The 17,124-nt window shown below is 46.4% G+C and overlaps 1 protein-coding gene across 2 annotated transcripts in view; it reads left to right on the forward strand.

The window, feature by feature from the left end:
- The first annotated feature begins 7,214 nt into the window (after nt 1-7,214).
- Nucleotides 7,215-17,124, forward strand: part of LOC134586875 (probable cation-transporting ATPase 13A4) — a 147,393-nt gene continuing 137,483 nt past the window's right edge. For both annotated transcript variants that reach the window (XM_063442776.1, XM_063442777.1), the window contains exon 1: nt 7,215-7,286. In XM_063442776.1, the coding sequence (XP_063298846.1) occupies nt 7,233-7,286 (54 nt within the window). In that variant the 5' untranslated portion in view covers nt 7,215-7,232. The remainder of the gene's footprint in view (nt 7,287-17,124) is intronic.

Here is a 17,124-nt window from a genome sequence, read left to right on the forward strand (position 1 = left end):
GTCATTTGACCTTTGAGGACCGCTTGTTTTTAGGCATTTGCATGGGGAAAATTTTTGGTTCGGTTTGGCATTCCGAAATTCGGGACTTCGGGACTGTGGTACTTCGGTTCGGCACTTCGACACTTCAGCACTTCGGCACTTCAACAGTTCTGAACTTCGGCAACTTCTGAACTTCGGTACTTCAGAATTTCAGCATTTTGGAATTTAGGGACTTCAGCACTTTGGGACTTCTCTTGCAGCCGCTTAGTAGATAACTCCCTAATTTCAACAGTATTAGGGAGTTATCTACCAAAAGGCTGAAATACCTTCAATAAAAAAAAAGGAACACCCCTCCCGAGCCCCCACCCATGCCGCTTGAGTGGGGGCTTTTAAACTAAAGGGGGAACCTATTGACCCCCATGGCCCCCACCCCTGAGCGGCGGGTGGGGGCCCTAAAGTAAAAAAGGGGGGGACACCTATTGTCCTCTCCCCTGGCCCCCACCCCCTGAGCGGTAGGTGGGGGCCCTAATTACCAATAAGGGGGGGGACCTAATGTTCAGGGGGTGGGGGCTGGAGGGAGCGCAATAAGTCCCCCCTTCAGGTTAGAAGCCCCCACTCGTGTGGCATGGGTGGGGGCTCGGGAGGGGGGACGTTTGTTTTTTGTTTTGTTTTTTACAGTGAGCAACCACAGTCCGCTCACTGTTTACTAGACATGCCCCTACTCGCGATATAGTGAGTAGAGGCATAATTTACTAATACTATGTAATCTTTACTCAGTATTAGTAAATGTGGCTGAAAGACCAATTTAGGTCTTTCAGCCTTCCGTGGGAATTAGGGAGTTATCTACTTATTCATTCCTGTCATTCCATTGACAGACTAAGTAACTTACATTTTATATGAATGTGTGTTACTTGATTGTTGCAAGTGTTGCAAATGCTTCTGCAACTTGGGAACTTCGACACTTCAGAACTTCGACACTTCGGAAATTCGGCAATTTTGGAACTTCGGGACTTCAGCAATTCGGCACTTCGGCAATTCGGCAATTCCTGACGTAAGTTGAGCTCAGCCTTTATAATCTCGCTATCCAGGAGGCGGTGGAGCAGGGTTGCTTGGGTGAGACCCCCTCCCACCCCCCACTGATTAGGATTAAAACAGCAGGGTTTTTGTTGCGGAGCGTGTCCTTGTCAATTAGGTTGAGAGAAGGTTATTTATGTGTTAGTTTATATAACTGTTTGTTATATTTACAATTTTATAAGTAAATATGAATGTGTTTGTAACTGTACCTTCCATTAATGGATGCTTCCTAGCCTGCGCCAAGGACCACAAGCACCACACCGGACACCACAACCACCGCAGACTCCACAACTGCCATAGCTTAACTGGAGTCTCGCCGTCTTCTGTCCACCCTGGATCAGCTTCTGTCCTCCAGGACCGTGTGGGGAAGATCTCTCCTCCAGGAGAGCGTATCAGGAACAAGCTCTTAAAAGAGCTATGTGAGTAAAGCTCAAGAGAGTATGCAGAGCATAGCAATCCCCAGTGTGATTATAGCAGCTCCCTCCAATAACGAGACAAGGCTACGTATTGAGGGTCAAACAGGATCTCATTTACTTGGCACCAAAGGGCCTTCTTTTATGCAGGTTTTCCCTACATAGGACCACCCACAGAGTTTTACAGAACAACCAATAACACACGTACATTACAGAAAACACTCCCAGCAATTATACTCAAAATCCTCCCCCTCTGTCTGTGATATAATTATGGTACACAATGGGTTAACATAATTATCACAAGCAGGAAAAATATAGTTTTTATACATGTACTAAAACATATTATTAATCAGCATACTTGAAATATGAACATACTCAAAAATCATGCAAATCCTTGCATTAGTTCAAAAGTTAGTCGGAAGTCCTTTGTGACCGACCGCAGGCACATTTTCTTGCCCAAAACAGTTCCATAGATTTGGGATGTGCGGTCGGTCAATTTCACACTGAAAAAATGACTAAGTCTCATTCGAATGTGCGTTCGAATCTTTGAACGGGACTTAGTCTCTGCAGCTCAAAACGGAGTGTAGAAGTAGGTAAGGGTCAGTGTGTTCGTTAAAATGTGTAGCCGATTTCAGTTCCATGGATTTGGCATACATACCGCTGACCTCGTTCGAATGAACAAAGATAGCCGCCGCCACGTGTTTGTTTGTCGAATGGCGGCCACTTCGACTACTTCGGCTGCATCCGAATTGCCAATTTAAAGCTGCAGAACTGCTCCAATACAATTTAAAGGGGCAGCAAGAGTCTTTTAAAATCCAATCTGCTGAAATAGTCTTTAACAGGCAATATCTTCCAGGGGCCATAGTCTTAAAGGGGCATTGTTCACCAAAGTCACAATGTGCCCACCGACAGTTCTTAAAGGGCCATACACAGTCCAATAAAAAGTCCATAAGCCCAAATGCTGGTTTAAGAGGGTACAATCTCCCTGGAGACATAGTCGCAGGGGAGGAGGCAGGCAAGCAGGCCTCTCCAGGACAAAGTGGCGAAGGGCACTTCGTCACAGTGTTATTTAGTATTTATATGTTTTTGATAAATGCTGTAGCCTGTTTCATGCAATGTGTTTTTCTGTATTTATTGGGGATTTGCGTGTAGGTTATGGTAATGCTTATCTATCCAGTGCCCACTACGTACATACAAGGCCCAATGGAGATAGTGCATCTTAGCGGATAAGGGCACATGTATGGATGATCTGTGACTGGATAGTATGTTTGTGTGGATGTATGGTGTGAGTAGGTGCTGACTAGCCTATCTCAGTGCCACTTGGGATCCGGGCCAGTAACATGGTCCATTCCACCCTTTCTCTTTGCTGTTCCTGGTTTGTTCTTCATCACAGCAGACAGGGGCGTGTTCTTGCCATTGAGGTTGAGAGAAGATTGAGTGGATAATGGGTGAGTCTCAACCTTCCCTGTCTTTTAGGTAAATGTTACCGATTTGGGCCCCACTGAGCTAAAAGCCTGCTGGTGGTAAGCATTAAAATGGTAAAAGGGAATTTTGGTATGACATGGGGCGATGTAAGGGCCTTTGGGGGCGGCAGGGTGGGGGCGTGATCTTATGCTGCTGGTCAGTTATATATATTTTACGATTAAAGTTTAATTAGGTTTTATACACACTGTGACACTGTGTTATTTATGTGTTAATTTATTGAACTGCTTGTTATATTTATAAATGTATAAGTAAATATGGTTGTGTCATGCAGTATTTATATGTTTTAACAAACGCTGTGACCTTTTTCATCCGACGTTGGTGTCTGTATTTACTGGGGATTTATATATAGGTTGTGGTAATGTTCTTCATCCAGTGCCCACTATGTACATACATATAGCCATGATGGATGTGATTAGCTCCAGGAGAGAAATAAATACAGTAGTGTGGATTTCTGCATTTAAAAGGGAATTGTGAGTTCTTACACCAATTAATCAAAAATGTAAATTAATCGATAACTTGTGCTAACCTTTTTTTTCGTGAAATGCTCTGTTCTCTTTTACATTTCCATTAAAATGTATTACATTTCATAATGATACGGTTCAGAGAAAGCAAACTCAGGGCACACATTGCAAATGAAGAGAAGAAATAGAGGCTACCAGGGCTTTTCATTGAAGTGATAATTTGTAGGACTTAAAAGTAAGTTCAAAGTGAATTTAAAATTAAAGGGACACTCCAGGCACCCAGACCACTTCTGCCCATTGGAGTGGTCTGGGTGCCAACTCCCACTACTCCTAACCCTGCAAGTGTAATTATTGCAGTTTTTATAAACTGTAATAATTACCTTGCAGGGTTAAGTCATCCTCTAGTGGCTGTCTAATGCTTTCCTATGGGGAGGTCTAATGCGCATTAAGTCTCCCCCGCCGATGTCAGCGTGGGCGAAGCCTGACACGGGTCAAAGGAACATCACTGCTGAATTAAGGTAAGTCAATAAAGGGGATTAAATCCTCCAGCAATGTGGGATGGAGGGTGGGAGGCAGGGGGGGCACTGCAGATTTGTTTTTCCTGGTACTGGAGAGTCATTTTAAAGTAGCTAAAGTAGCCACACTGAAAATAGAAATGGCTTGGAATTAGTTTTTTTTTAAATTGACCTATTCCACAACCTGACAAACCACAGTAATACGTTCTGACATCTGCACATTGACACTCCACAGAAATGCGCTTTTGCATTCACACACTGATGCTTCAAGGGACACTATAGGCACCCAGACGAGTGAGCACATTGAAGTGGTCTGGTTGCACTGTCCCTATTGCACTTAGTGAAACATTCCAAAGAAAATGCAATGTTTACATTGCAGCACTAAGTCTGCATCCAGTGGCTGTCAGTGGTGTTGTCAGTGGTGCTTCTTGGCTGTTAACAGACTTTTGGTCCCGTAACTAATGCTAGATGTCCTCACGCTCTTCATGAGAAAACTCACTACATGGATCTGTGAGCAGGATTCTCAAGACTACAAGCATATATTCCCACCTTTTACCTTCCAGTGAGGGAGACAAGTCTGCTTACATATCTATCTAGTGAGTTTTCTACCATCCCTATTCACCCCTTGGGCTGATAATATTACAGCACGTATGTTTTTTTCTTTCAGATTTTTATCTGTTTTTGTTTTTTACAATTCATTAAGACTACCTGGCTTCCTCCAGGGTAAAAAGGGTGTGGTGTAGGGAGGGGCTAGTATGTTCCAGTTGGTATCTCCACAAGAAGACTGACCAGTTTCCTCTTAATTGGGCCTTACCTAAAATTAATTATTCTTGTAGCTCTGAACTCAGGGTAATTAGCAATTCCAATCCTACGTTTGTATTAGAATTATTCCATGACATATGTACACTGGCATATATTTTTTTAATATTCTTTATTTTTGTTGTGCAAAGTTACAGCATGGATATTTCAGTTTACAAGATTTGAAGCCACAAAAATTGGTATCCAGCTTAAAATATGTTATGCTGCACTCTTTTTGTAAATGTAAAACAAGAGTATAAACAAGATAAGCATTAATAATAACAAGCATATCTTCACAGAGACTGAAGAAACAAATAGGTGCATGCATAGGTTACTGTACTTCTGCTAAGTTGCTGGGTACGTGCCTGGCGATTAGATTGAAAGATATGCAAAAAGTGGTAGATGGTGAGTGAGATAAGAAAAGGAAATAAATCATGTAAAGACTCAGTAGTGAAAATGCAGGATGACATAAACCGCTGGAGCTTCAAGAAGCTTAGAATTTTGATCATGCTTATTATAGTCACTTTAAACGACGAGACTACAGGTATGTGCAGATTAGGAACAGAATCCGACCTCCGACCTTCGATATCACTGGTAGGTATGTTGACAAAGTCCCAGCATAGAAAGGTGTCCAGCTCATACCGCCCCACCGGCTCCCGGGCTCTTTCGAGGCTCCATCGAGTGCCCCCAGACCCGATCCTCTGATATGCTGCGATCGGTATTCCCGAAAAGGCTCACCTCTCACTGGCGAACCACTCTCCTTGGAGCAGGTTTGTGACCCAGGTAGGTGGATGCAGGACCTAGACACAAGCTCAGTGTTGCAATGGGACTGCGTGGGTCAGAGTAAATAATAGGAGCCACAGTGATCCCCTTTCGTCGACTAGGAAGTGAAGCTGATTCTGTATGGGCTGTGGTGTCAGCCATTTTGGATGTCAATATTTGGTGAGTATACAGGCCTCTTTGATGACAGCTTTGGAGCCCTCCAGCGGGAACTGGGATAACCCCCACCGTCCCATGGGGGGGGGGGGGGGGGGGCCAGGAAGATGGTATACAAAGCGCCACTGCACAGCACTCAGGCATGAGAGAGAAAAGCGGCGGCTGTCCACTATGCTCCCAGCCCAAGTAGGCCGCAGAATTTGCAGTGGTTCGTAGTAGTTCCAAGGCACCAGATTTAAAGGAGTTCTGTGGCCCCAGTAGTCTCTCATGTTGTCTACTGGTAATTTCCTGGCTTTGGGTGAGTTTATGTGTAAGTTGTATTTGGGTAAATTCCATAAATTGCAGGAGCTGTGCTGACTTGCGGCCAGCTAGCATGGCGGTCCGGCCCCGCCCCTACACTGGCATATTTTAAGGTTCAAGTACATAATGTGGATCAGAGTACTGATTTTATGCTAATATTACACTGCCATCACTCATATTATTACATGGCCTTAGGAATACAAATGTGTATTTCTATCGCTATAAAGCTCTGGTAGCCATCTAGGTTCCTTCGCTTCCACCTTTAAATGAATTAACTTTACTTACCTATTCCAGTACCAGTCTCTGTGAGAACATGAAGATCGATGATCTCAACAAATCCAATACTTCCCCATAGAAAAATCATTGGGACACTAGCGTGCACGCATGGCAAAACGCTGCACTGCACTAATCAGATGGTCTTTGATTGAAATAGCAGAGTCTTACTGAGCAACAACCACTAGAGGTATTTTCTGCACAAAGGCACATTTTTTTCACTTACATGTTTAAAAAAGAAATTTAGTGGTTTGGGGACCTATAGTGTCCCTTGAAGCTTTACATAAAGCCTCACAAAGTCTAGAGCCACCTCTGCGTGCACACACACACTCTCTCTCCATCATACAAAAACATGCACAACCCTCGTATGACCATTGGTATATGCAAACAGATGGTGAGATAGTGGGAAATGCTAGCTAGGATGAAAAAGAACGAGAGAAAAGGAAGAATTGGAGAGAAATAATGTAAAACAAAGTTGGACAATAGAGACAAGTGCAGCTAGAGATAGAAAGACACTGAGAACAGAATGGGAGAATTAATGAAGATAAACTAGGTTAAAAGATGCAATACAAGATCAAATGGAGATACGTCATACATGAGAGGGCACCAAACTGTATTTTGCCTAAGATTGTAACTATCCTTGAACTATGTTAGCAGGTACTAGTGAACTGCAAGCTTGACAATTCTACTAATGATTTTTTCCTAATTTTCCCTAATTGCAATTCTTCTGCAGCACAAGAATTACACATTTTTCTCTAAAATCTTTTCAGCTCCAGAAATGCTGTCACACAGATTTTACAAGATAAAAAAAAATAAACAAGTAAAGCAAGAATATAAAAAAAACCTTGAAAACCTGAGCTGTGACCATGAGGTGGAGTTTTCTGAGAAATGTGAACACATGGGGTGTGCTCTTTCATAATAGCAGCTTACAAATAATGCCATTGAAATCTCTGTTTGGCTACATTTGACAAAACCAGCATTTTAAAGAGGATACAGCAATGCACAAAACAGATTTGAGAGGAGTACTTAATGCAAGACAGGACAATGAAATGGTAAATACTTTTGTTTTTATTGACATTTTGCTTATAGGTTCAGGTTTGATTGTTGTATTGTAAATGTGTGCTAACAATGCTAAAACACTTTATTTTGTGGTATTGCGTACTACATACATTGAAGCTAGCAGCATCATCGGATATGATGTGAAGAATGAGTCACAGAGATTTCATAATGTCATATAAATATTTTTTTCAAATAACATATATTGAAACCCATAGTCATAACCATTATCCCTGCAATCTTTAATATTGTGTCTAGAGTTGTTTGAAGACATGTATTTACATAATAGAGAATTATAAAACTGAACTTGCTACATTTAGGACAAATAACTATATTAACAATTATGTAAGCCACATTTTAGCAAATGGTTTTTTTAATGCTTTACAATCCTTGGATTAATTAATAAGCCATTAAATGCAAAGAGTAATAAAATATTACAGTGAGGAAGATAATGCACAACGTCCGCTTTAAAACAATTTTTTTTTTAAATCTGAGTGCATGTAGAAGTGGATTTCTAGGTATTTACACCCTGATATGATATTTTAAATAACATTTCACCCTTAGACTAAAGGACCACTAAATTCACCCAGTTAATTTATTCTCAATGAAGTGGTCTGGGTGCAGTTGTCCTGTCATTTTAACCTGCAATGCACTCTATGAGGAGCATTGGATTAGATTATCTCTAAAGGAAGCCAACCTCCTTGATGACTTCATGGGATGCAGTCAGGTCAGCAGAGCCAAGGTAGTTTCAGTAAGTAAAAGGTATGCAAGAGGCTTTTTATTCTTTACATATTTTATGGCAAATGGGGAAAGGTGGGTGAATACAACAAGGGACAGGGGTTCTATATAGTTAGGAACAGGTTTGTAATCCTAAAACTAAATTGGGTTATTCACTAAAGTTTGAATAGGCCTGTACCGACAGGGGCGGGCTGGGACTAGGGGGCAATTGCCCTGGCTGGGGACTCAGATTTTTCAACATCTCTCTCCCTGCAGCTTGCAGCCAGTGAAGTTGGCCGGCCTCTCCTGATGATGTCAGGAGGAGGGGGCGTAACCAGGGACGTTTTAGCTGCGAGGCAAACAAGGCATTTGCCTTGGGCGGCATTTTCCAGGGGGCGGCAAAAAAAGCCACCCCCAAATGCCAAGGGCAAATGTCTTGTTAGCCTTGCAGCTAAGTGACATGCCAGGCGGGCGGGCGGGCAGGTGGCGCTGGCGGGCGGACGGCGAGGGAGCACTTTCCTCTGAGCGCTCTGCTCAGCTCCATCGCGCGCCGCAGAGTGATGCCGGGAGCCGGAATATGACGTCATAGTCCGGCTCCCGTCATCACTCTGCGGCGCGCGAGGGAGCTGAGCAGAGAGCTCAGGGGAAAGTGCTCCCTCGCCAGCTGCCCGCCAGCGCCGCCCGACCGGAAGCCCCAGGGAGAGGGAGAACCAGGGAGAGGGAGGTAAGGACGCTGGGGGGGTTAAACTAGAAAAAAAAAAAGTGAGTGTGTTAATGTGAGTGAGTGAGTGTGTGTGTCTGTTAGTGTGTGTGTCTGCTAGTGTGTGTGTGTCTGCTAGTGTGTGTGTGTCTTAGTGTATGTGAGTGTGTGTGTGTTTGTCTGCTTGTGTGTGTCTGACTGTGTGTGTCTGTTAGTGTGTGTGTGTCTGTTAGTGTGTGTGTGTGTGTCTGTGAGTGTGTGCATGTTTGCCTGTTAGTGTGTGTGAGTGTGTGTGTCTGTTAGTGAGTGAGTGTGTGCCTGTTAGTGAGTGAGTGTGTGCCTGTTAGTGAGTGTGAGTGAGTGTGTGTGTGTCTGTTAGTGAGTGTGTGTGTCTGTTAGTGAGTGTGTGTGTGTCTTTCTGATTCTCATTCTTCTCTTTATAAATTGTTTATTTTTCGTGCATTGGTTAATGTAACAAGCATTCATGTCGTGCCACAACAGCAGTAACGTATTGAAATAGACATAACAGTATAACAGTTGTGACATAGTAAATCGGTGCACATTTTTGTGTAAGGGTTATCAAGAGAAAACAAGATGATAGTCAATAGTGCGACAACAAATCAAGTAATAAACATATCAGGCTATTCCGGCTGACTATATGAGTGTAGCTTGCGAGATTAATCGAGTGTTGTGAATGTGACATAGGTAAATAATTAGCTCGCTATGTGAGGCGTCCAAGCTTCATAGGATTTAGTCCCAGGCTATGTGCTTCTATGTGGTCTGCAGGTACTGTAATGAGTTAGAGAGAGCTTAACATGCACATAGACATGGTGGTAGTGTTGTACCTTATATCTATGTTAAACAACGCCAAGGGTGCAGTGTCCTATAGTGTAGTGTTGGGGGATAAAGAGCATGCGACTAGGGGTACATTAAGTGTTGTGATAAAAACACACCGGCGTCAACTAAGTAAACTGAACTTTAGTAATTTATAAAGAGAGACATCAGATGGTAAGAAGCAGGATAGCGTTCATTTTGTGGAGGTTGCACGCCATATCCCTTGGTTGACCGTGGGTGGGTGGCCCTTGAGTTCTTGCGGTTGGAACATTTTAGCCGACACCTGCCCGAGGGTTCACAAAGACCCGTAGCCAGATAATGTGCTGCAGGTTGAAGTGTTGTGGCCCTTGTTTGGGCCAATGTAGGCCGCCGGGGCGTAGGGGGAGTGAGTCTCTTGATTGCATACCTCGCTCCCTCAGGTCTGCAGGATCAAGTCCACTTGAACAGTGGGTAGTGGAGGTATTTTGCCCCTTGTTGTGCTGCCCGTTTCTTGTGCCCTGTGGTCACAGAGGTCTCTGCTGATTCCCAGCTTCTCGATGTGGTAGACTTGGGTGTGCCCCCGGAGCAGCTGCAGGGGGTCGGCGCTTTGGCCGCATTGATGATCTTTGCTTTGCCGCTCGGGGTTTCCCCCGTTGTGCATGCCGGTGACACCCTTTGTGGAGGGTGCTTGCAGTGAACCAGAGAGCTGATGGCGAAGTGTTTGTTTGCGGCTTGTGTGGTGCTTCAGGGTGAGTCCTTGGTCTCTCGTGAATCCGGGCTGGCCATCTGCCCGAGTAGCAGGGGCCCGTGGGTGAGGTGTGCTCTTGATTTGTCGCTGTCCCGTTCCCCGCTCCTTTTCCATCACACGTTGCAGGGGATGTTGGTTGTGCAAGACGCTGGTACAGTTTGGCCCAGAACTTGGCAAATATCATGTCCAGGCGTTTGTGCACTTCTTCCACATAGTTGCATACTTGATGAGGAGGCGCTGGCCCAGTTGACCAAGATGCGGCTGCCATTTTGTTCGTCCAGGGGCCGTTTCCATCGTAGCCGTGTGCTCTGAGTCGATGGGGACCGGGATGATCCCCGCCGGTCCATGGGGGGGGGGGGGAACGGGGTTCCACAAGGTCGTGTCCAACTGGGTATGTTGGTCTGGGAGCGGCCGGCTCCCTTGCACCATCCATGCTGGTAGGCCGCGGCTTCTGAGTTCATGGGTCTGGTGAGTTACACCACATATTTGGTATCTCCTTATAGCTCCCCCGGTCCTCTGTCATTTGGGTTACAGATTAAGTCTGGGTCTGGCCTCTGTCAGTGTGGATTGCAACAGATTGGGCTTAGTAGTGCTTGAGCCTCAGACAAACACGTCTGCTCGGCTCTGCTGTCAGGCTCCGCCCCCCGTGAGTGTGTGTTTCTGTCAGTGAATGTGTGTGTGTATTTAGAATGTGGGGCAGGGGGGAAGGGTTGCGTGGGGGTGGCGTGCCCACGGGGGGGGGGGGGGGGCACCTGAGTTTTGTCCTGCCTAGGGCAGCACAAAACCAGGATACACCACTGGGCGTAACTTTTACTGCTCTTCTCCCAGGACCAGGGCCGGACTGGGAAAAGAATTAGGCCCGGACATTTTTCAATCAGAGCGGCGCCAGAGAGGTGGTGTTTTGTCATCACTAATGACAAGCACGCCCCCTCTCAAAGTGAGCATGTTGGTTCAATGCCCAGAGCCCGCTGAAGAGCTCTGGCATTAGAAAAAGGCCCTGAATTTGTTCTGCGTAGCGCAAGCAAATTTAATAACATGCTTGCGCTGTGTTTGCTTTTAAATTGTCTCTGGTGTCTCCATAAGTGGGATACCAGAGGACAAAAGGGCCAGGAAAGTGTATGGTGCACGTGTTTGAAGCCTGCTTGTGGGATTGCATGTGTGTAGAGTGTGGTGTGGTATTGTGTAAATAGGTCAATTTCATTTGTGTTTGTGGTGTAATATGTGTGGCTAGGGGCTGTAGAGAGTGTGTGTATAGGGGGCATAGTGTTATAGGGGATGTAGCGAGTGTGTGCATACGGGCTGTAGTGTGTGTGTATAGGTGACGTAGTGTGTGTAGGGGTTGTAGACAGGGTATGTTTAGAGAATGTTGTATGTGTTTGCTGACAAGGAATGTAGTGTGTGTGTAGGTGGTGCAGTGTGACCCAGACCCAGAGTGTGTATAGGAGATTGTGTGTGTGTGTGTGTGTTTGTGTGTGTGTAGAGAGAATTAAGAGTGCATATAGGGTAAGGGATCTAGCGTGTATCTGGAGCGTAATGTGTGTAGTGGTGCAGTGTGAGGGGTGCTGTAGTGTGTGTGTGTGTGTGTATATATATATATATATATATATATGTATATATATTTGGACTATTGTATGTGTGAGGGGCGCAGTGTGTGTATGTAAGAGGGGTGCTGTGTGTGAGGGTGTTTTTATCTGCAATCACATTCTAGGTTTCTATTTTTCTTTGTCAACTCACTGAGGGTTATTTTATATATTATATATATATATGTGTGTGTGTGCTGTATATGTGTGGGAGTGTGCTTTGTGTGTGAGCAAGGGTGCTGTGTGTGTCTGAGGGTGCTGTGTGTGTCTGGGGGTGCGCTGTGTGTATCTAGGTGTGCGCGCTGTGTGTCTGGGGTGGGCGCTGTGTGTCTGGGGGTGGGCGCTGTGTGTCTGGGGGTGCGCGATGTGTGTCTGGGGGTGCTGTGTGTGTTTGGGTGCTGTGTGTGTCTGAGGGTGCTGTGTGTGTCTGAGAGTGCTGTGTGTGTCTGGGTGCTGTGTGTGTCTGGGGGTGCGCTGTGTGTATCTAGGGGTGCGCGCTGTGTGTCTGGGGGTGGGCGCTGTGTGTCTGGGGGTGGGTGCTGTGTGTCTGGGGGTGCGCAATGTGTGTCTGGGGGTGCTGTGTGTGTTTGGGTGCTGTGTGTGTCTGGAGGTGTGCTGTGTGTCTGAGGGTGCTGTGTGTGTCTGAGGGTGCTGTGTGTGTCTGGGTGCTGTGTGTGTCTGGGGGTGCGCTGTGTGTCTGGGGGTGCGCTGTGTGTCTGGGGGTGCTGTGTGTGTCTGGGGGTGCTGTGTGTGTCTGGAGGTGTGCTGTGTGTCTTGAGGTGTGCTGTGTGTCTGAGGGTGCTGTGTGTGTCTGGGTGCTGTGTGTGTCTGGGGGTGCTGTGTGTGTCTGGGGGCTGTTAGTGTGAATGTATTTTTTATTTAAATATATTTTTTTATTAATAATAATAATAATAATAAAAAGTTATATCCCCACCCTTCTTACCTTGCCTGGGAGAGGGGGGGAGGGAGCCAGGTATCCTTTGAGGAGGGGGCCATGCTGCCTGATCTCTGGTGGTCCAGTGGTGAGAGCGAACTCTAGCCTGCAGGCTAGAGTTCACTCTCGCGAGATCTGAGCATTGCAACGGTAACTGTGGCAACGCTCAGAATCCCGCGAGAGGACCCGGCGGAGCTGCTGGCTAGAGCTCCGCCTGTGGTCTCTCCTCCCTCCTTCCCCAGCACCGGCTGCCTGTAACACTGCCTCTGGGCCGGTGAGGGAGATCTTTTATCTCCCCACCGGCCCACGAAGGCACACAGCAGGGCCGGCACTCGGGTAGCGCTGGCCCTGCAGGGGCTGGCAGGAGAGATCCTGTGATCTCCCCTGCTGGCCTCGGCCCGCGGCCATCGCGGCCCACCGGGCATTTGCCCGGTATGCCCTATGGCCAGTCCGGGCCTTCCCAGGACTGCTGGGGAGTCTGGGAGAAGAGCAGAGGAAGTCACGCCCCCTCCTCCTGACATCATCAGGAGAGGACAGCCCCTCTCCCTCTCCACTGACTGCTGGCTGCTGCTCCTGCTGGCTGCTGGCTCCTGCTTCTGGCCACCCATCCCTGGCCTCCTGTCCCCTACCTCTCAGCTCCTGTCCCCCCCTCTCAATGCCTGTTCCCCCCTCTTAGTGCCTGTCCCCCTTCCTCAGTCCCATGCCCCCCCACAGCCCCTATAACATTCCCACTACAGCTCCTCTCACCCAGTTGCAACCCATATCACCAACACCACAGCTCCTTTCCCAAATTGTAGCCATCAACCTACTTCAGCCCCTATCCCTCTGCTACATTTCCTAACCCCCCCCCCCCCCCAATTACAGCTCATACCCCCCACTTCAGCCCCTAGCCTCCTACTACAGCCATGTCCCCTTACTCAGCCCCTGTCTACTGGCTTTAAAAGTGTAAAGTTTGTGTGTGTGTCAGTATGTATCTGTGTGTGTGTCAGTATGCCTGTATGTGTATCAGTATGCCTGTGTGTGTCTGTGTGTGTATGCCAGTATGTCTGTGTGTGTTTGTGTCTGTATGTGTGTGTGTGTGTGTGTGTGTGTGTGTGTGTGTGTCAGTATGTCGGTCTATGTGTGTGCAAGTATATCTCTGTGTGTGTGTCAGTATGCATGTGTGTGTGTGTGTGTGTCAGTATGCCTGTAACAGTGTGTGTGTGTGTGTGTGTGCCTGTCAGTGAGTGTGTGTGTTTGTTAGTGTGTGTCAAATCAGCAAGTGTGTGTGTGCCTGTCAGTGAGTGTGTATGTTTAGGTGATTGTTCCCCTTTAAATCACATGGGAAAGGTGTTTTTATTCTCCTCTTGGTGCAATAGGCCACTTGACTGGATTTGCCCCCCAGGCCTAAGGCTGCCAGCCCTCCCCTGCATACTGAACAGGGCAAAACCATCCAGCTGCATAGTCTGAAAAACCTGTCAAGCCTGAATGCTGCAAATCCAGGCCCAAATTTCAAATACAGTCAGGTCCATAAATATTGGGACATCGACACAATTCAAATCTTTTTGGCTCTATACACCACCACAATGGATTTGAAATGAAATGAACACGATGTTCTTTAACTGCATGCTTTCAGCTTTAATTTGAGGGAATTTACATCCAAATCAGGTGAACGGTGTAGGAATTGTAGATTATGCTAGCTTTAGTGTACCTATAATCTTAATTTTATTAATGACAGGAGGCGAGTATTTGCTTAAGTCTCTCTTTACTAGAACTCCACAGCAGCACAGAAAAACAACCAATCAGAAAAAAGTTAGGTACTATAAAACTCCCCTCCCCATGCATAATTTCCTCTTTCAAGCTGCGATAAAACAGAACAAAAGCAGAAAAAATTATGGGGAAGAAACGAAGTCCTAGATACAATGAATATAACAATGTCCGCCATCCGAGAAGAGCTGTCAAACCCGATAGTGTTGATGGACTGTAAACTGAAACGAGAGAAAAACAGAATCGAAAGGATTGGTTAGCCAATGAAATGTACTCCGAACAAAACATGTAGGCACCCAGTGTAACAACCAAATTTACCTTAATATGAGATATCCCAACCCTACATATGAAAAACAGACATAAGAAACAAGTGACAGGTAGCAGAGACAACAAGCAGAGTTGCATACGTACCTGATAATCTAAACTATTAACATTGAACAAGGGAGGGATAAGAATGGGTGGGAAATACTCGCCTCCTGTCATTAATAAAATTAAGATTATAGGTACACTAAAGCTAGCATAATCTACAATTTTATAACATGACAGGAGGCTTCGTATTTGCTGTTTCAACGCTCAATTCACCAATCCAACGCTGTTTGTGTCGCTGGTACCTATTCCAGGAGATATCAGAGCAATCCCAAATGGACTTAACAACTGCGATAAACGACAGAAGACGGATCAATGAAGATGCCAGCCGACGAAGTATCTCAAACGCGGAAAAAAACACCCTACACCGATAGATCCATTGTACGTGGTGTTGCGACCTGTTTCCTAGCGGTCGGTCCAAGGGCTGGCAATCTGACCTATCAGCCATTTTCCTGTAGTTGTAAAAAGTCGAAAGTCATTTGCGGACTTAGGGTCGCAAGAAGCAAAACTGCCACCACGTCTCAACTCTTGATCTGTAAGGTGGCTCCTCCGATCGTGCCAGGGTCATCCGGCAATGTGGCCTTGCAGGTAGATCTCCAATCTCAAGGAATGCGCCTAAGTCCACCACCAATATCACAATAGAACCGAGTAGGATCTTTCGTTCCCTCCTGACCTACCCGGTGAGAAGTTTCATCCGAGAATAAGTTAGTATGCAGGCAAGGGTGTGGTCAAACCAGCCGTATCCTAAGTGATTCCAATATTCCAAATGGACTGTGTAATCCTCGGCTGCGGTAGAGAAAAGACTCCCAAAGGATGTCCATTCAGGGTTCCGCACTGAACTTGTGTGGATGAACGGTGGTCGACTATTCTGGGAATAGAGAATCCCAGAGATATTCAAAGGGATGGAGTAGACCCTAGGACAAGGAATGTGAGTTTGATAATTGAAGTCAAAGTCTCCCTATAGAGGGGTACCTCCCTTCTTTGCTTGGATTCCCGCGTTCTCCACTGCGCAGGCAAGGCGTAAAGTCCCTTCGCTCATGACAGGCGACTCCAGAGAGCAGATATAGTGAAAAAAGAAGGGTCCAGCTTCAGCCGTCCGAAACATGTGTCGTCCTGTTAGAGAATGTCGGCAGCTCTGTCTGAGTCTGCTACCATCCTGAGCCGTACTCCAGCGGTAGGACGTGACCCGACTTTGGTGTCTGTGTAGGAGTTGGGGCACACCAGGCACCTCCATAGAGACTCGTAGGTCTCCTTGACGGTAGTTGAAAAAGTGGGTTAGTGCGAATCCAAAACAAGACGGCTCCCGTGAGGAATATATAGAGTATAGATGGAAGGCCCACCATCTGCGAACCCTGTTCACCAGGTATGTGCTCCGAGGAGATGGGGCAGTACTGCCATCTTATCCCAAGATCGTAATGACCGGGGAACTCAAGACAACCGGGGTTTCCGGTCATGCCATGCGAACCATGCATACGGTTTACCTTCAGACCGGGTAGTAGGCCTTCTCTAGTCTTGTTACCCGAGCAAGGCAGTGCCCGTCTGCTCCATGAAGGTGTCCGTATCTGTCATCTTGATATGAGAGAAACTGTCTGCGCAGTTTGTTCGTAATGGTCTGGGTATCCAAAACTGAAAGCACTTCTCAGTCTTATGTGGTACAGAATATACCAAACCCTGTACTCTCGTACTACCTGAGGCTCATCCATTAGCCATACCATCTCCAGGAGTGTGTGTAAATAAGTGGGAGTCTCCCCCTGTATACCTCTGTGGGTATTTCTCGCGTGTGGTACAGAGGTCCGGATCTAGTCGATCCATTACCGGAGATAAAATAGAGGGGTCCAGTCTAAATATGTATATCTTGCATGACCAGGCCGTCCTCCATAACGAAATCAGTAGCACCTACGTCAGATCTAATTGAATGCAGGAGGGACGCCCCTCTATGTAGTCATCGATGTCTTGTGTGATGAGCAAATGGTCGGCACTGTAGAGTGTCGAGTGTATGAGAGAGCCGCGCTCTCTACATATGTGATCGATTAACGTGATAGCGTCCGGCTGATAGCCTGAGCGGGCCGCGCCCATTAATAACCAAACGGTCCAGTCTACCTCCGTGACCGGTTCTCACTACGAGAATGTGTCCTCCAAACATGTCCTCTGTATCCAGCACAATATCTGGCCGAGGTTGAGGGAGGGCTGCGCCCTCTAATAACAAATCAGTGTCCGGTCCTGTATCTCA

The sequence above is a fragment of the Pelobates fuscus genome, chromosome 2, assembly GCF_036172605.1.
Source record: "Pelobates fuscus isolate aPelFus1 chromosome 2, aPelFus1.pri, whole genome shotgun sequence".
Lineage (NCBI taxonomy): Eukaryota > Metazoa > Chordata > Amphibia > Anura > Pelobatidae > Pelobates > Pelobates fuscus.